The sequence below is a fragment of the Lygodium microphyllum genome, chromosome 4, assembly GCF_053477565.2.
Source record: "Lygodium microphyllum isolate KBCC chromosome 4, Lygodium_microphyllum_v1.1.10, whole genome shotgun sequence".
NCBI lineage: Eukaryota > Viridiplantae > Streptophyta > Polypodiopsida > Schizaeales > Lygodiaceae > Lygodium > Lygodium microphyllum.
Window position 1 is genome coordinate 119,973,273 of NC_141138.1, and position 20,095 is coordinate 119,993,367.

At 46.6% G+C, this 20,095-nt stretch overlaps 1 protein-coding gene across 3 annotated transcripts in view; it reads left to right on the forward strand.

The window, feature by feature from the left end:
* The window catches only part of LOC148037539 (protein CONSERVED ONLY IN THE GREEN LINEAGE 160, chloroplastic-like), a 92,697-nt gene extending 77,354 nt beyond the window's left edge, over window positions 1–15,343 (forward strand). For all 3 annotated transcript variants that reach the window (XM_087676471.1, XM_087676469.1, XM_087676470.1), the window contains 5 exons: window positions 12,463–12,543; window positions 12,703–12,737; window positions 14,369–14,458; window positions 14,788–14,953; window positions 15,068–15,343. In XM_087676471.1, the coding sequence (XP_087532597.1) occupies window positions 12,463–12,543; window positions 12,703–12,737; window positions 14,369–14,458; window positions 14,788–14,953; window positions 15,068–15,172 (477 nt within the window). In that variant the 3' untranslated portion in view covers window positions 15,173–15,343. The remainder of the gene's footprint in view (window positions 1–12,462; window positions 12,544–12,702; window positions 12,738–14,368; window positions 14,459–14,787; window positions 14,954–15,067) is intronic.
* Window positions 15,344–20,095: the final 4,752 nt, after the last annotated feature.

The window sequence follows — 20,095 nt, forward strand, 5'->3', positions numbered from 1 at the left end:
TGATGGAAATAGCACATTGTATGCTGTCACACAATAAGATGTTCCCAAAGTTCTGGCTTGATGCTATTATCTGTGTAGTGTATATATTGAATCGTAGCCCCACCAAAGTATTGGCTGAATGTACGCCTTTTGAGGCTTGGAATGGATGGAAACCAATGGTGTCTCATATTTGTGTCTTTGGTTGTTTGGCATATAATTTGATGCTACAACCACAAAGACATAAATTGCAAGATAATGCTATCAAATACATATTTATTGGTTATCGTGCAAAAAGTAAAGGGTGTACCGCTTATATCAACCCTCCAATAAGATTTTGGTTAGTAGAGATGTGGTATTCGTCGAACATGCTGGTCAGCTCTTCATGGGCAGCAAAATTCAGCCCAATGTGGATCCTATGGACATGTTTGACAATTTATTGCCATTATTTCAACAAAGTGCATCTGATTTTGGTTAATTTCAGCAACCTCTTAAGGGTTTTCAAGAGTGAAATCTGTAGCAAAAACATGCTGAAAAACAGTTTGATTTTCAGCCCATTTACCAAGGCATTGCTGATTATGAAGTGGTTGATGAGAGAGCTGCTATTTGGGAAGATAAAACAATCCCTAGATAGATGTTAGATACATTATAGGACGATAGACAATCTGTTCCACTTTCCAATAGAACTAGAGTAGCCACTCGCCATGCCCAGGGTAACTTGGTTGCACATGCACTCATGGCTACTACATGCAATGAGTAACTTATTTCTTTACATAATGCTTTACAAAATGAACATTGGATGGCAGCTATGCAATAAAAAATGGACTCTATTCATAAAAATGGCACATGGGAGTTATGTGGCTTGCTTGTTGGCAAGCGTGCTATAGGGCCAAAGTGGGTTACTAATTAAAATGTAGATTTGATGGTAGCATTGATTCCTACAAGGCACGTCTTGTTGACAAAGAGTATGCCCAACAGCATGGGATTGACTATGATGAGACATTTGCGCCCACTTCATGTATAACCATCATTCACAGTGTCATTGCTTGGGCTGCTCATTATGATTGGCATGTGCATTAGTTGGATGTGAAGATTGCTTTTCTGAATGGTGATCTTCGTGAGGAGGTTTATGTCACACAACCTTTTGGCTTTGTTCAAATTGGGCCAGAAAGCAAGGTGTGGCGTTTGCTTGAGGCCCTTTATGGTTTGAAACAGACATCTAGGGCATGGTATGAAAAGATATATGCATACTTGATTGCTCTTGGCTTTAATAATTCACACACTGAAAGCACACTTTATATCCGCAAACATAGGGATAACCTTTTGATTCTCATTCTTTATGTGGATGACATGCTATTGATTGGGCCTTATGAAGCACATATTTCAGCCTTAAAACTTTAATTGCAGCATGCTTTTGGTGTGATAGATCTTGGCCACTTACACTACTATCTTGGCATATAGTTTACTACAGTTGAGGGGCGCATTATTTTGCAACAGTCTAAGTACATTGGGTGTCTCCTTGGGCATTTTCAGATGCAAGATTGCAAACCTATCTCTACTCTATTTGAGACAGGCTATAGGTTTACACTTGATGATGTAGGAGATTCATTTGATGCTTCTCTTTATTAGCAAACTGTTGGCTGCTTATTGTATTTGTGTAATACACAGCCATATATTCAATTTGGGATCCCTTAGTTGGCATGCTTTATGCATAGCCCTGGTGCTACACATTGGCAAGTAGTTAAATGTGTGCTTTGCTATCTTAAAGGAACTCGAACACATTGGGCCTTTTTTACCGTAAAGGCACATCTCTTTGCTTGCACACATTCACAGATAGAGTTTGGGCTGGTTATTTTGACATGAGGGTGTCCACTAGTGGTAGCTGTTTCATGCTTGGTGATTCATGCATTTCTTGGTTGAGCAAGAAGCAATCTATATTGGCCATATCTAGCTATGAATGAATACCATGCAACATTTACAGCTACGTTGGAATGTGTCTGGCTTAGACACCTTTTGGTTGATCTTAGTGTGCAACAACAATCACCCACTTCTAGCTATAATGATAGTTAGAGTGCCATGGCAGTTGCAAGGAATCCAAAATTTCATGTTCGTACTACGCACATTGAGGTGCATTATCATTATGTCAAAGAGAGGCTCCATGCAGGGGAGGTTAACTTGGTTTATTTTTTTTGCAAGTAAAATGCGGCTGATTATATTACTCAAAAAAACAGATTACAATGGAGTGCTCATGCTTAACAAACTAGCTGGAGCTGATGAAAGTCACAAATACATCATGTATACAAGCCTCTCAAGGCGGTCTAGGGGGGATGGGAACAAGAAGCCATGGAGGGGGGGTGTATCGCCATCTGGGGTTGTCTGCCTGCATCACGAAAAATAGATCCTAGTCGCCCCAAGTGCGCATGAAATGACATCGGAGTTCCTGACGAGCCCTGGACTCACCATGCACCTGATCCCATCGGCCGTGGAGGGAGTGGATGATGGAGGTCTAGAGCTCTGCTAAGGTCACCTGTACTGAAAGTTTCTCTCTGCCAAAAGCCTCTTGGCATCGTGCCTTCCGGATATGCCAACTAGTAAGGCTCCCTATGATCTCCCATACCTTAGAGCAGTCTGTTGTTGGCTCTAGCACTTGGCGGATGGGTAGAGCCTCTAAACCGACCACTACGCACAACCTTGCCTCGATAATGAATATCGTGTCCTGCATTTTGGCCTCATACAGAAGGTGATGACCCTGGTTGACCACTTGCCAATAGAAAGCTTCCCATGAGATACATCAAAGGTTGGGTGCTATACGGCGAAGGATGTCGCATGCTCCTCTCCACACGAGTTGCGTCGCCTCACATGACTAGAGGCAGTGCTTTGGGGTTTCCAGAGGTTGCTGTATGCAAGGCTTACAACCTCCCTCCTGTATTTGGGCAAGTCAGCGTTCCACCGCCAAGCCTCCATGTGCCACCAGCCATAAAAAATATAATACTCTCCTTGGTCTCCATCTATCCCATAGGCAATGGCAGAAGGTCCGTTGGAAAGGCTTCGTGATGCCGTGCTCCGCCCAGTGTCTGCTACGTGACGGCGCCCAATCCATATTCTCTTGCATCGGTACGTGTCTGTCAATCCTGACAGTGTATTCCAGGAACCTCGGTGGCTTCTTGGCGACCGCAGTGGCCGGCCATAGCCACTCTCCCAGATCCCACTCCAACTCATCAAGTGGCCTGCCCTCCTAAATCTAGTGGCATTACTCTCCGAGCTCCTGCCAAAAGACAAAAGGGTCCAGTCGCCATGTCTTCCCTTGAAGGCCCATCACTTGGATCCTCTTCCATGAAAGGACAGCTATCCCCTCATCCTGCTGTCCTCTGTCAAGAGCCAGACGCCCTCCCTCCTGTACGGTGAAAAACGTCCTAGGTGGAGCGCCGCCCACTCTACTTGCCACCTGTAGGGCGATGCCTGCTAGTGAAAACTTTGCGGCCCATACCTCCTTGGGCTCTACCAGCTCTCGTATCGGGGGGAGCAAGCCACTCTTGAGGTATTGCTGCGTCTATCTCCCTTCTCCTCAACTCCACTCCTCTCTGGCAACCTAATACTTGCTGCAACAGCTCCTCGTCCACCATCCTATACACCTCCTGCCATGTCCTGATGGTACGAGCCGGGCCAGTCTCCCAACCAGCCCACTAGACGTGGAGGCGCTTGCCAATCTGTGCCCCTTCTCGATCCCTGACCTGGGGGTTCCAGATCACCAGCTGATGGTCTATCTTCTCTTGGCAGCATAGGGGACTTTGGATTAGGGCCTTACAGAGGCCTTGCCACATGCGGAGCAAGCTGCATAGGAAAGATGATTTAGGGGGGGTGATCTGGACTAACGTGAAGATCCATCTCAGGGACGGCCTCTAGTCCCTGCCAAGCCTCGGTCTACAATCTTGAAGACCCTCTCGTAATAGGACTTTCCAGGTCTGCCCTCCTAGTGTGAGGTTGTGGAGGCTGCAGACAAATAGCTTGCCCAAGAGGGCCATATTCTGATACTCTGGGTCTATGATCCCAAGCTCTTTCTCTGACCAATGCCGTATGATGGTCGCCTACGCTACCTTGGCCTTGGAATCCCTGGAGCCGTTTGACCCGGACCAAAGGAAGTTCCGCACTAGGCGGCGAAGCTGCACTATGTAAGATGAGGAGAAGTACCAACACAAGGCCATGTACTGGGCTATCGCTAGGAGGACCTAGTTAACCACCAGGGCTCGGCCGGCTAGTGAGAGGCGAGCCGCGCTCCAATAGGTCAGCTTTCTCCAAATAGAATCCAGGACTGGAAGAAACTGCCGGGCGGAAGTGATGTGGAGTCCCACCTAGAACCCTAGGTACTGGACAGCTTTGCTCAACCATCTAAATCCCAGGTGGACGCCCCACTTTGTGCTAGAGTTCGGGTCTGTGAGGAAACCAACCGACTTTCACCAGTTGATTTTCACTCCCGTTGCAAAACAGAACACCTCAAGAGCTAGCCTCTCTCTCTCCAGCATCAGCTCATCATCCTCTATGTAGAGTGTTGTATCATCTACATACTCCGAGTCTAACAACTCAGTCTCCTCTCTCATTGGAAGTTGGAGGCCGCGTAATCCGCTCACACGTGATGTGAGGAAGTGGGACATTGCCTTTGCAAAGAGTAGGAATAGGTACGAGGCCAGGGGGCAGCCTTGCCGAACCGATCTCTCCAGCCGAAACTCCTCCCCACGCCCACCACCTATGAGAACCTTGCTGGTGGCCGATCTGTAAAGTGTGGAGACCCCGCGAATCCAAGCTTGGGGAAAACCCAACCAAACCATGGTGCCCTCTAGGAAATCCCAGTCCATCCTGTCATAAGCTTTCTCAAAATCCAAGAGTAGTACAGCCAGTCTCTGCCCAGTGTGCTGAGCTTGCTTTGTCACCTCAAAGAAGGTGAATACATTGTCCAGGATGCTCCTATCCTGGACAGAGCTTGTCTGTGTGTCATGGATGATGTCTGGAAGCACGGGGCGTAGTCGCCTACCAATCATCTTTGCTAGTGCCTTATAGGCCACTGACAATAAGGTGATCGGTCTCCACTAGGAAAGCTCCAACCAGTCTCTGTAACCGGCCTGTTCTCTGGAAAGGGCGGTAGTGTACAACCAAAATACTTAAATGCTTTCACCCAATTAACAGTCGTCCACTTTACCTGAACTTAAAGACACAGAATCAAGAAGAAATACAAGAAGCTAGAATGCTCCTGTTGCCACACAGACACCCTATTGGCCCTTGAGTTAGGCGCCCCTTGCGGTATTTCTTTATTTTTTAAAAAAAAAGAGAAAGTACAATGGGCTGTCTTTCACCTATTCTGGGTGAAATTTGGCAGCATAACAATACAATTACTGACCAAGCCGACCAGGAGAGAAAACTCTGCCCAAGTCTGAAACTTCTGGTTGGAGTGCAGAATTGACCATTTCAGCCTGCTGTATTTACTGGTTCAGACCTGTTCTGACACCTGTTTACAACTCATGCTGTTCCCTGTACTGTTCAGCCCACTGTAATTACTGGTTCAGACCTGTTCTGAAACCTGTTTTCAGCTTATATTGTTCCCTGGATTGTCCTGCATCATCTGGGCCAAGTGCCCCTTGATTCTGACATCAATTGAGCTCTGAAATAACCTTTGAACAATCCAGAATCAGTACTGGTTTAGTGCTGTTTCAGACACTTGCTTGGTGAGGTTAATACCCTCACCTGTTCCTGCTGGGAACTGCAAACAACTGCTCCTGTTCCTGAAGAAAAGAGGCTCTTGCCTCATGCAAAAACAACATATTCCACACAGCTGTACCTGAATCAAAAGAAAAGCCCTTGATTTTGTAGCATAACCGTACTGTCAAGGAGAGAGAGAGAGAGTAGGAAGCAAGCTCAAGCCTCTGTACATCATAGACAAGGTAGACCAGCTCTCAAGAGCTCTCCATCTGCAGCAATCCATCTCCCTTTCAAAAAACATGAGCCCCCCATGCATTGAAACTCGTTTTTGTGCTGCCCTCTCTCTCTCTTTTGGGAATTTATGCCCAAATTGTGACACATGGCATACATGTAACAATTTTCTTGTTTAAACCTTTCGGTCTAAAATTCTCCATCCTCGGTTCAAAATTTGACCTCGGCACAGACCAGAGGATTAATCCTCCTACAAAAACGAAGATAATGACGCGAACAGATTCTGAGGTCCAAAAATAGTAACTCCCTAAATTTTAGGAGTTGCTTCCATTGCATCCCACTAGTCTTTTGACCATCTTTGCAGACTATAGCTACATCCAAATTTGTAATGTAGCTCAACTGAAAGTGAATTTCCACTGATGACCCCACATGGACTAATCTCTTGAAGATTTGTCCATCTTCACTTTGAACTAGTCTCTTCTAGGCTAGTTCTTCAACACACTTGTCCATATACACTTTCACAAGTCTCTTCCAGGCTTGCCAATCTACAGTGCCATTAGTCTCTTCCAGACTTGTACTGGACCTTAACTGTCCAGTCTTGACTCACTAGACATTCCTGTCCGTTGCACATACTGGCCATGCAACTCAGGCGTTTAGATTTCAAGAGGGATCCTTCCAAAAAGAAAAACCAAATAAAATATATAATAAAGAAATCAACAAAAAGATAATAGTTGTCACAGTCTTGTGACAGTCTCCCCCTTTGGGGAGAAGATTGATAAGTGCCTTATAGGCCAATGACAATAAGGTGATTGGTCTGCACTGGGAAAGCTCCAATCGGTCTCTCCCTTTGGGGAGAAGACTGATAAGGCCTGCCGAAAGACTCCCTGGCATCTGTCTTGAAGTGAAAATCTCTTGGAAGGCCATCAGTAAAGAAAGCCTTAGAGAGACTATTCTCTCCTGGGTATTTCTGCCTGTCTTGTCTATGGAAAGCCCCTTCTAGTTCCTTCTTTGTGAAGGGGGCTAGGAGGGAGCGTCCCATCTCCTCTGAGACCAGGAACGGGATGTGATCCCAAACTTGCTGTCTATATCGCTGCCCTCTAGCTAAGGCTGTCTCTTGTTGGAAGAGGCGACTGTAGTAGTCGGTGGCGATCTCCATCACCTCGTCTGGGTTAGAACGAGTGCTCCCATACTGGTCTTGAAGGCTGTGTATCTGCTCTCTTGAGGTGCAAGGCTGGTGCACCTAGAAAAACTCCCTGCACTTTGTGTCTCCCTTCCGCGCCTAGAATGCTGCTGAGGTGCGGAAAGAGAACTCCGAGCGCTTGTCCTCTAGGCCAGCAATGGCTGCTCGTGCATGCACCGCCTGTGCGTGGAGGGTGGGATCCCCTAGTGCCTCCTGTAATAATCTCCGTGTGGCTGCAAGGTCTCACCGGAGTGCTCTCTCCTCCTCCCAACTGTGTTGCCTAACCTGCATGGCTACCTCTCGGCAGATTCTGCTTCACTCAGCTAGGATCTCTGCAACCTCCTCTGCGATTTGGTCTCTCCTCCCCCATAGATGGAGTTAGGGATCCAACTGGATCGTGTGTCTAGGGCAGATGCTGGGGATCTAGTGTCAGGAGAACCGGGCAATGATTGGACAAGGTGGTGCTTGCCAACTGCCCAATCTGGCCTCCATGAGAGCCTCCCCATTTTCCCACATAAAACTTGTCTGACCGCTCCAATAGGACTCCACCTAGCCACTTGTATCCCCAGGAGAAGTCCAGTGACCTCTCCCTCCTGTGGAAGGTAGGGTCTCTCCAGGCATCGCATGCTCCTACTGCCAGTAGAAAGACCTCCCATGCCTTCTACTCCTCCCCAACCATGCCTTGGTAGTTTCTGCCTCTACCCTGCTAGTCCTCCAAAGCCTCCAAGTTGTTGAAGTCTCCTCCAACGATCTGGGAGTCCACCTCTGGGAGTCCATTTGCGATCTCCACCCAAAACCTGTTGCGTGCCCTAACCTCCGTAGGGGCATAGACATTGAGGAATCCAAGGCACGAGTCCCCAATATCCAATTTGATCCATAGAACCCTCCTATCGTCCCATGTTCTTGTACACAAGCGGTGAGACTCTGGCCAATAGAGGTGCATACGCCTCCACTCCTGTCGTGGGCACTTATGGCGTGCTCCTAGTAGGGGTGTGAGCTGCTCGGGAGTACCTTCCCTACCTGCTGGGCCTAGGTGGGAGTGAGCTTGTGCTCCTGTAGAAGTAAGATGTCGATCCGTCCGGCAAGGGCAGGTTGCAGCTCTTGCCAAACAATCAACTTCTTGGAACCACGTGCCCTACTCTAGTGGAGACTATTCACATTCCAGGATGTAAGGTGTAAGCTCATGGGGAAACTTGCAACTGAACGAATAGGCATTTGTTCGGTGTGGAGGCTGTTGATGAGGAGGAAAAACTATGGGGCATGCAAGTACGCTTTGCGCAAGTTTGGACGGCAAACTCCAGTTCCCATGGTGGCCCTCAGTCGGCGGACCATAGGGTTTATAGATGCTCTAGGTGGTACTATCAATGCGTCTATCAGCCATGTTGAGAGTCGTGACTCTATACATTGGTAGAAACGGGCCGCCTGTGCTAGGGGCCACTCGATCACATCCCATGGAGCTCTCCATTGTGGGGGTGCTCAAAAGATAATGCTCAAGTGTGGGACCTCGGCGCTAGCCCACTAGTTAATGTCCATCATGCAATCAGGCCACTGCTATGCAAACAGTGCTAGTCCTCCCATCCATTGGGAGATGTGGTCCGCCACGTGACTCTTCAACTCCTCTATCTGTGTTGTCGTCCAATCCCCTGAGTGAGAGGACTGAAGGAAAAAAGTGTAGTTTAGTCCATTCAGTGGTGCTAGTAGATGGACCTTGCCCCTCCTTGACTTACGAACCATGAAGATCCCCACCTCTAGAGATACTGGGAACTCTCCGCACTCCGCAACCCTCAGGTAGGGCCATGGGCCACTGCGGAAGAACTCGTGTGGCAACAACTATGCCTATCTCGGGAAGGCGTGGCGCAGATAAGCTGATGGCTGGGGAGGGGGAAAACTGCCGGTGCAAGGAGGATGTAGGTGTGTGTGGCTTGTCACCTCCTGTAGGAGGAGGGGGGGTGCTCGGCAGGGGGGGTGGTGGGGGGGAAGAGGATTGAGGGATGGTGGGATGGTCGGAGGTACGTGGCGAGTGTTGGGGGAGGGGGGGGTTGGTGGCCCTAGAAGGGGGGGCTATGGGCCAGGGTCAGTGGAGGGAGCTTAGGAGGTGGGGAGGTGGGTATGGGGGCTGTGGGATCTCAGGTGGGGTAGTCTGTGGCACGGGTGGTGGCTGTGGGGGACTGCGGTCTGCCGGTCGGGTGGGGCGGGCTGCGAAGTGCTTTGCCGAGGGGGCGCACCCTCCTGCTTCCTACTGTCGAGGCTACGTCTGAGGAGCTGGCTACGGGCCCCCTGCCATCTCCCTCTCTGTCATCTCTGGACCCATATGAAGCCGTCAGCGTCCACCCGCGGGCCTGTCAGCAGGGTTGCCTTGGCTTCGAAATGTGTACAATCTGTTGCCTGATGCCCAGTCACAATGACTTGCGCAGGCATTGCTCTGGTTGCCCAGTCACAATGACTTGCTGCCTAAAGGAGTGACCTCCTCCCTCAATCTCCAGGAACTTTGGTATACTCTTTGTGTCTTTCATGGCCAATCATACCTTTGGGACTCCTATAGCTGTCACTACATCCGCGAAGGAGGCAGAGAGAACTGTGCCGAAGAGCCATTCAAAGTCCTCCACTAATTGGCAGTACTCTACCTCTAGTTCGGGGAAAAGTAAGGTGACTAGGTGTCTGAGAGATCTGTTGTGGAGCGCAAATGACTCCATAGTGAAGTCGCTATACTAGGGAACCATGTAGATGACCCCCTTCATGGAGGCATAGGGTGAGCTCTCCACTAATTCATGAGCTGCATCCGCAGAGGTGAGTAGAACCATGAAGATCCCTCGGCCCATGAGGACTGCCTCTACGATTTGCACTGTGCCAATGCGCAACGTGGAGTGGAGCCAATCTCGTACCTTGGCCCTCGATGGGGAGTGTCCAATGACCTGACCAAAGATGGCTGTTTCTTTCAACTCCAACTCTGTGGCACGGACGGGTAAGAGCTGTTCCTCAGAGAGGATGATGCGCAAGGTGTTTGACTGGGAGGCACTCGCAGAATGCACTGGCGTCTAACCAGAGGTTTCCATTGCACGTCCCTGTTGGAACCTACCTATCACACTGCTGTGCTACCGGGGGAGGAGTTGTGCCGGGGGGGGGGGGGGGGGGGAGCAGTGAGATGCCAGGGGGAAAAGGTGGAGCGTAGGCGGGCCCAGGGAGGGACGGTGGGTGGGAGGGAGGCAGGGCAGGCGGCGGCCCTAGGGCCGGGAGGGGGGGGGGGGGGGGGAGGCTTGTTGAACGGGAGGGAGGACTGACGAGAGGGCCCAGGCAGGGGGAGGGGAGGACTGGCGCAGTTGACAGTTCAATCGAGATGGGGGGGGCAGCGTCGCATCGCGATGGCGGGAGTTTTCCGGGAGCTGAAGCTTTGCACAAGGTTACATCGGAATGTACTAACTCTAGAGGAGAAGATTTCAGCGAAAGACTTGGTTTATGTCCCTACACAAGATAACTTGGTAGATGTGTTTACGAAAGCTCTCTCTAGAGAGAAGTTTGAAGCCTTTTGCAAGGCTCTAGGCTTGATACTATTTTGGGATTGATTTGCCTATTCTCCGTATACGTCCACCTCATTCATTGGAGGGGAGTTTGTTACACTTATCATGTACTTACATATCATTCTCACATAGTGGATGTGACATTCCAACTCTCCTCTCTCAATGTTCACTTGTTCACTGAGTGTGCATGTGTGTTGCTGGAAGCCTAACCTAATATCCATTAGCTAAGCACCTGCATCCAGCCCTTTGCCTGCAGTCTACATCAGCAGTTTCTTGTGGGTGGAAGTTTCCATTGCTGCCAATTGTTTCCAGTCATCACCATCATCCTGGTGCCCTAAAGACTGCTGTGTTTACTGCTGACCAGGCATCTATAGTGTGTGTTTTCAGTCCTGCAGTTGTCGCCAGTCATCTAGGAGTTCTTCTATTGTGTTCCTATTTGCAGCAGTCGCCTGGTTCTTCTTGACAGTTTTCTGCCTGCTACCTACTCTTTTGAGCTGCTCTAGTCATGTTCAAGCTGATCCAGTCTCTTCAAATCTGTGTTTGCAGCTGTTGATCACATCTAGAGGCTGTTTACTGTGTTTCGGGATCTGTATAAAGTATGACACACTCTCTAGCTCATATTTTCTACCTCAGTTCTTTAGAGACACGAGAGTTGTATTCGCTTTGCATAGTGTTTACTGCATTGAGCATTGTATTTTTTCATTCATTATTCTGTGCTTTGTTGTACGATTGTGTTTGTATTTTGGGTTTGAGAATTTATTTACAGCACCTCAAAATTGAGAAGCACAATGAGATCATGGTTCTTAGAATCAGAAAAAGTAACTCCTAGAAAGTGAAGATTTTGTTCAAGATGCTGCTTTCTCCAAAGAAATGTGTTTGAGTGGGGTGGATGATGTGTGGCATCAAGGGAGCCGATCTAAGACTAATCGTCTTAGCAAGGATCTTGTAAGAAGTTTTTAGCAAAGTGATTGAGTTAATATCTTTATGCTAGAAACAGGATCTGGACAGCCTTCTCTTTTGTGAGGTTACTTGTCTACTACTTTGCTTGCATCATTGCCATACTTAATCAAAGTTTTTGGCAGTATTACCAGCCAAAATCCCAAGGAGTTAGATTTCTGATTACTGTGCATATCATTTTTTCTTACAAGACTTATATGGCTTAGACAATCAAGAAGTGTCATTCTTGAAAAATGCGGGTCACATCCTGAGCTTGTTGAAGATCAACACTAATTTGGTGGTTAATGGCCAGGGATGAGTGCATCAGCAATCAAGAAAGTCAACCTTTGGCTGCTGAAGTCCCCATAAGCTTCATTTCAATTGGGACCATTGCTCATATGAAGGAGAATGTGATGGCTTCTCTCAGACTCCTTTACACAACAACCTTAGGCGATGGTCAAAGTCAACTTTGTCCATTTATTTAGACTGATTGCAATTATGCTGATGGCTACAAGAAGAGGATAGAGATTCTGAGGAAGGCTGAATATGGAAATGTTGCCGTGTCTGTTTCGTAAAGTGCAAAATTATTTCTTTTTTTAATGAAAAGAATTACTATTCAAGAACCCTTCAGTGTATCATCAGTAATGTTAAAAAAGAATACAGGATCCAAGTACAAAGTAATGAAGATAACCACATGGATGAACATCTCCTAGGCTCTACTCAAGGGAGACTGACTTGTGCATGGATGAACATCTCCTAGGCTCTGCTCAAGGGAGGCTGACTTGTGCATATACTGTATATGCACAAGTCAGCCTCCCTTGAGCAGAGCCTAGGAGATGTTCATCCATGTGGTTAACATGCATCTTGTTTATTGGAGGGAGGGAGGGGTTGAGGGGTGTGGATATTTTGACCTAAAATTTACTTTGCTGATATCAGCTGAAGCGGGAACTTTTACTTCTGACTTTGGGAATCGCTGCAGTTTGCACCATATACTGTGCTGTGTCCTTTTCATTTGAGGTACACTGTCTTGATTGTTGTTCATCTTGAACCAGAAACTTTAACCTTCAAATTGACTGTTAGATGACTTTACTTCAGAGAGGCTATAATGTTGTCGATATGTCAAGTACCAGTAGAATCTACTAAAGAAAAAATCACGCTATTTTGTGTTGATTTCAGGCATCCTTGAGCTACGGCATTGGAGCAGCAGGAAGGTAATGAAGCATACGATTCTGTCCATGTCAATGTGTTGTAATCCTAACTACGTTTATTATCATTTAAGATCATGTCATGTGGTCTGATTCTCAATGTAAAAGGTTATTTTCAAGGATTATTGGCTGAGAAACATGTTATTTACACGTTCATTCCTTTTAAAAGAAGGTACTAGTAATAACCCCATTAATTGTATCAACTGAGATTTAAAAACAACACAAGCTTTTTCAATGACAATGAAAAGATATAAATAAACTTCGCCAAGGTATCTGCTTAGATTAGAGTGCATAAAACCAGGGCTGTTTAAAGATCCAATTTGGTGGCATTTAATGCCAGACCATGTGCAGATCCAAGTGCAGGAAGGTGCCTGAATCCCAAGTACCAAGAAAGGCACATCTCCTTCTCATACATTCAGTCTCTCCTTGTATCCTCTTGAAGAGAAGGAATAATCTTTATCAAGGACTTGGAGAGAGTCTTTGCTGAAGAAATATCCCGCTGTTCAATGTTCAGTTCAGACTGCATCTTGCTGTCTAGATGTACCAAGCTATAACATTGGTCATCAATTCCCATGGTCACAGTGACTCTTTATGTGAAAAGTCTGGTGTCAGAATAATGTTTAAATGCTTCCCTAAGATCAGGAATGGAAGACTCCAGTCGTTAGTCAGCACTATTCCTGGTAGCATCAAGCAAAAGCAATAGTGTCGAGTTGAATTTGCAGGTTTGCATGGTAAGTCTTTTCTTTGAAATATACTTGTAGCTTTTTCTGATCATTGTGGTTGTGTCTGCATGTGCATGCATGTCTGTTCAAAACGAGGGTACAATGAAAAATTGACCCTCCAAAAAGTTGGAGGTTACATGAGAGTTTCTTTTCTAAGGGAGCAGTCGTTATCTATTTGCTCATATATAGTTAGCAATAGGTTCATGCTTGGGAGGGCACCTTGAATTATTGTGGCAGCCCCGTTGAGAGATGTATCCAAAATCCACATAGCTTGAAGATTTGGGTCATAAGAAATTTCACCATATGTGGACCATCTTGCTGAACTTACCTACAATAGTGCATATAGCATTGTTTCTGTTCTCTTAGTTTGGTAGTTCTGAAATTAAAGTTCCAGATCAATCCTCTCCCAAGGTTGAGAAGGCATTAAATGATCCTAGATTTTTTTTCTCCTTACATAATTTGAGCCTGCTGAAATTATTCAGTCATAAGGTCAACATGCTTCATTTCTGAAAATCTAAAGATCTGAAAGATGGTAAAAGCAGTCCCTTGTAGTTGCCAAGTCAAAAGGTGTGGAATTCAAAATCAAGGATATGTCTCCTCTAATCAGAATTGTCTAATTGATTGAAAGATTATAGGTATTTTGTCAGCCAGTTCGATGGTAAATCTGGGGGCGGTGGAAAACATTGCTTTTCCACAATGTTCACTTGAACAAATACAGTTACATATGATTTCTTTGACCTGCCTAACTGTTTAGTTTGAAGTTCTCTCCTTAAAAAGGGGCTCTTTTGTGTGGGAAAAACATTAGAATATTTTGTGGGTACATTGTCGGCTTGCCATGTTTGTTGATACTCTTAGTATGATAAAATCCTCTGTTTTGATACTAGCTAATCTCTGTCCCATTGGACCTTGGAGCAGTTTGCTATACCTCAGGCTTCTATTTCGTCATGCTGATGAAATCTCAGAAAACAGCATTGCAGAGGTCTTTCTAGGCCAACGTAAGAAGAAGTAAGTCATCCAGATCCTTTATATTCTCTCTCCATAGGTCAACTTTGTGTGTGCATGTGTGTGCACTGTACCTGTATATGCATACACATGCACATATGCATAAACACACACACACACACGTGCACATATAGTATACATGCAAATCTATGCACATACACATTGGGCTTAGGGGAGTAGTATAAAATATCACAAAAAATTGCCCATAGGTATAAGTTTGTGCATGTATATATAGACATATACATCATATGCAAATTTGAGTATGTATACATGGACATCTATATCTGCATATGAATGAATATGAGAGATCTGATAACTAAGATTTTGAGCAGGAAGGGTATTCGAAGCACAGACATAAAGGAGGCTTTTGAGAAGGTAGCGTTAGGGAGCACTTTGGCCTTCTCTTCACCCAGACTTGTTGTTCCAGCTGCACTATTTGGGTTATGGACACTTGACCACAGGTTAACTGACAATGACAATGCACAGTTTACATTGCAGGTATTAGTTTTGTTCTCTCTCTCTCTCTCTCTCTCTCTCTCTCTCTCTCTCTCCAGTTGGTTTTCAGGTATTATAATTATCAAGCTTCTGGACACACTGTTTCTGAAACTGCAGCTGGCCCCTTTGATGCTTGGGTTCTTTGCCTACAAAGCTGCCCTGTTAGTACAAGCCTTCCGCGAGAACAAGAATCTAGCCATGAGTTTTCCAAAAGATGAATAGATTCGGCGAGATGATTGTATATTGGATATGAAATTTTCCTACATCTATGCAAAATAGAGCCCAAAAAGCATGATGCCTTTCTTTCATCTTTCGTCTGTTACCTGACCTATATCTATCTGCAAATGAAATTTGGGGAAAGAAAATAAAAGAAACCAGCACTCTTGTTCCAAATGGTGTTAAATCATTGCCAGTCCTTCCATTGAGAATAGTGCACACATGCACATCCGCAAGCACACGCACCCTTACCGCCGCCGCCCCCCCCCCCCCCCCCCCCCCCCCCCAACACACACACATTCTTTTTTTTTTCGTAAAAGGTAATTGTATTAATTACGAAAAAAATACAAGATTACTTGATTACAAGATACATGACGACAATCTAAGCCATCATGTGAAGAGGTTCTAAGTACTACAAGTTACAATATCATGGCAAGGACGCGGAGGAAATTGCCATATGCCTGGGACGGAAGTCCTCCGTAGAGAGCAAATCAGAACGATGGAGAAGAGCTAACTGCCAATACAAGAGGCCCTTAAGCCTCACAATATGCCGCTGAACATTATAGGCGGAGTCAAACAGAAAAGCATTCCGAATGGTCCAGTTATGCCAACAGCTCCAATATCGAAGAAAGTGATACATGAGCTTCATATGTGGCTGTGTGGGAGTAGGGTATTTGGGTTGGCCAAAAACCCAATCAAAGGGGCGCAGGGTGATACCAACCACCCCTCGCCAAACAGCCGACAAAAATAACCAGACTTTCATAGCGACGGGGCAAGAAATAAATCGGTGACGGGCGGATTCCATAGTAGTGGTGCAAAAGAAACAGGTGCCATTGGAGATTCGTCGCTTTGAAAGAGCCGAAGCAAGCGGAAGACCACCAATCATCACTCTCCAAAGAAAGACTTTATATTTAAAGGGTGTCTTGTTCAACCAGCCCTCCATCACAGTTGCCCTCCACCATGACCGGGATTTACGCAATCCCCATAAAGCATTTGCTTTAGTAACTAGCCATTGATGATCTTTAATTAGAAGATGATACACTTGGTTAGCAGAAGCTTTGCTCAAATTCAGCCGGCCTTATAGGTCCCAATCCTGCCAGGGATGATCCGAAGCAAGGGCAGGAAAGGGTTGTCTGCTCTGGAGCACCGTCAAAAGCTGTTCCCACGAGGGATCCTAAAAAGCCTCCTAGTTGTACGAAACGATATAAGCACATTGCGACTGGCAAGGGTGGCATCCGCAACCGAAGACAAGCCCAAACGTGCCATCCGGTTGAATTGTGGTCTAAGCTCATGTTTACCTTCCCACGAAAGTAAACGCGAGACTGCCAGTAATTCCAATTGAAAAGAGTTAGTAGCTAAGCGATCCTCCGTTGGATGCCACTGTGCCTTTTGAAGGACGTGTTTCTAGGAACATACCAAATGAGTAAGCAGTGATGAAGAAGAACTGGAGAACCGCGAATCAGCACCAAGAACTCCGGATTTGGGTATTGCCATGCAGAAGCCCATGGCCCTCAAGGAAATAACGGGCTATAGCGACCCATGGATGATGATCCGAGCACATGGCGCGGCAAAGAGACCAACGGAGTGCCTGCATGTGAGTTTGGGCATCTAAAATAGCTCCGCCACCCATGCGTTTGGGGGTGCACACATGCGACCACGAGATCCAAGAAATACCTGCATGCAATGAGTCCTTCCATAGCATGAAGCGAATAGACTGAGTAAGAGCATTTAGAGTTGTAGTAGTCCAGGCTAACAATGGCAAGAAATATGTGAGCATTGGCAACATGATTATTTGGGCTACTTTGAGACGAACATGGAAGGGCCAGGCCTGAGACTTCCAATACATAAACTGAGCTATCATTTTCTGAGAAATCCACTGCAGAAGCTGCTTTGGGGAAACATCAACACCCAAAGGGTATCCAAGATGCCGGACAATGGAGCCACGAGGAACAACCAAACCCTGCCAGCCCAAGGACTGCAAATCCGACTCCGTGCAGCTTAGAATGGCTGATTTGAGCGCATTTATACGAAGGCCTGACGCCTGACCAAAGAGACCCCAAACATCCAATGCTTTTCGAAGGTTATCCTTGTCCGCACGCAAAATCATAAAGGTATCATCCGCCAGGGATTGGCTAATGAAGTGCTGTCCTGTAGGAAGCGACAGTCCGGCCAACTGAGAAGAGGCAGCCATATGAGATAACATGGAAAGGATTGGATGTGTTGCAAGGGCAAAGAATAGAGGGCTCAAAGGGCACCCCTGTCTGACAGAACGGGCAAGGATAAATGGCTCAGTAACACCTCCGTTTAGCATGACTCGCGAAGACGCCACAGCACTAATGGTGTAGATTAGACGAGACATCCGAGCACCAAAGCCCATAGCAGACATAAGTTCAGCAACGAAAGACTAGTCCAGATAGTCAAAAGCCTTTTCCAGGTCCAGTTGAATCAGTACTACCTCGTGATTAGAATGCCTGGCATAATCAATTGCCAATTGAGCATTCAAAACATTATGCAGAATATTTCGGCCCTTAATGAAACCATACTGGAGAGGGTACACAAGGGCAGGGAGATGCTTATGGAGCCGATCCGCCATTACTTTGGAAAAGATTTTGTACATTGAACCCATCAAAGAAATTGGGCGCCACAGTGTCAACTTAGATGGCGAAGGAACTTTTGGAAGCAGTTTAATAAGTCCTTATTTCCATGAGGAAGGCATGATCCCCGTTTCCCACACCTGCTGAAACAAAGCCTGTAATGGTTTCGCCAGTTGGGTAGGGAAAGCTTCAAAAAACTCATTGGTGAGACCATTCCAACCTGGGCTTTTATCCTTGGGCAAGTGTAACAAGACGTCCATAACCTCTGCCTCACCAATATCTGACTGCATAGTAGCTTGCATGTCCTGCGGAAGCTGATTGCGGACCAGGTCATAAAAAACCGAACGGGCTTGAGTAATTTGGGCTGAAGGTGGAGAAGCGGAACCGAGAAGGTCACGGAAATAATTCTTGCACATATGCACAATAGTCTGTGGATCCAGGATAAGGTGGCCTTCTGCATCCTCGAGTCTGGTCATATTCTCTCGAGCAGGAGAGGTGTGGAGAGCTCGAAAGAACTTATGGGTCTGACATGCACTATCTTGCAAAGTCTCTGTCAGATGTTGCAATTTGGCCTACTGATACGATTTTAACTGGAATTCTTTAATAAGATTGGCCACCCGCATGGCCAGTGCAAGCAGAAATGCATCATCCGGAGTGTCCACCAGCAGCAGAGAGCGAACCAAAACCAGCAGGTCCTCCGCTGCCTGTCGACGGCGCCGACAAAGATAGGCATGATAGATCCCATACTGCCGAGCAACCTGCTGCACATTAGAGAGCAATCTTTCAAATGACGCAGTGCCCTGAGAGGAAAAGTCGAAGAAGAATCTGTCAAGCAATTGCTGCATATAGCCCTGAAAAATTGCATGCTTCAAGTAGGACGAGTTGAAACGCAAAGGAAGGCTCTCCAGAAATTGCTTGAAAGGTGCAATGGGTTGTGCAAGCAACTCGAACTGCAGAGGGAAATGGTCCGACAAGGCATATTGCTGCAATACTTTTATTTCAAGCATCTCAGGAAGAAAATCATCATTCTGCATGATATATATACGGTCCAACCGCGACCATGTTGTTGCATACTGGGCCGAATGGAAAGTAAACCCTGTAAAAGACGGGTGTAGCCAGGACCAAAGATCTTGCTTAAGAACCGCAAGAGCCAACTCATGCCACATATGACTTTCCGGCGCATCCATTACCGAGTGCTCTGATGTGGATTGGGAAGAATCAACACACATATTGAAATCCCCCATGAAGAAGCCCCGTCTGCAAAGTGACAAGAAAGTCTGCAAAGTCTGCCAAAGCTCTCGGCGAGATAACGAATCATTCGGAGCATAGAGGCTAAGTAACCATAAGATTTCCCCTTCGAATAAAATTTCAACCACCAAAAAGCGGCCATGAACATCATTTTTAATAAAAACATGCTGATATTTGGCATGTACAATCATGAGCACACCCGAATAATGCATGGCCTGTGTTCCTGCATAGAACAAATGAAAGCCATGGCAATCCATAACTTTTCCGGCGTCACCATGACTCTTGTGCTCAACAGCGCACAGGACATTCCACTGATTCTCATACAATGCAGTCCACATGGCATGTTGCTTGTGTCGAGAACAAATTCCTCGCACATTCCACGTGGCTATTTTCATGTGTATGCAAAACAAAATCAGGTACGAGGCACAGCTTGCCTCGATTTGACTTTGTCGGCGAGAATGTCCAGGACTCCCTCATCCAAGAAATCGGCCAACACCGCAAAAGAGTTCTGAGGACCAGATTTGGAAGTAGACGGCATATCTGCTGGCTTGGGGTTGGAACGTGGATAACGACGGTCCCACGGGGTAATGGCGTTGCCTCTGGTATCAAAAGCCAGCTTTGCAGGTGGACCCTTTAGACGATTCGAATAAATTTTCCTGGCGAGCTGAGGACGGGGGGCTGAGGAAACCATAGGAGCAGAGCGCTCGGAAGACATTTCCTTCCTGCGCGTATATGTACGCATGGAATCTTGTGAGGTAGTAGTCACAGTACTCTCCATGCCAGCAACAATCCTATTGCCTTTTTTTGCACGTACTTCAACCCAATCAGTGGCACGGGAATCCAGACCCGAAACCTGTTGTTTACCTTTGGCCAAGACTTGGGGCGGGTGGATAGTATCCAGCGACGGAGCATCACACACCATATCTTCCATGGGCGGCGCAACATGGCCCGCATCTGAAATGTGTTGCTGCTCTGGGCATTCGGCCATAAAATGCCCCTACTGTCCACAGGAAAAGCAATGGCCTGCAAAATTGCCCCATTTCAAACGAAAGTGTAATGGATGCATGCTAGAGCAATTGAGGTGAAC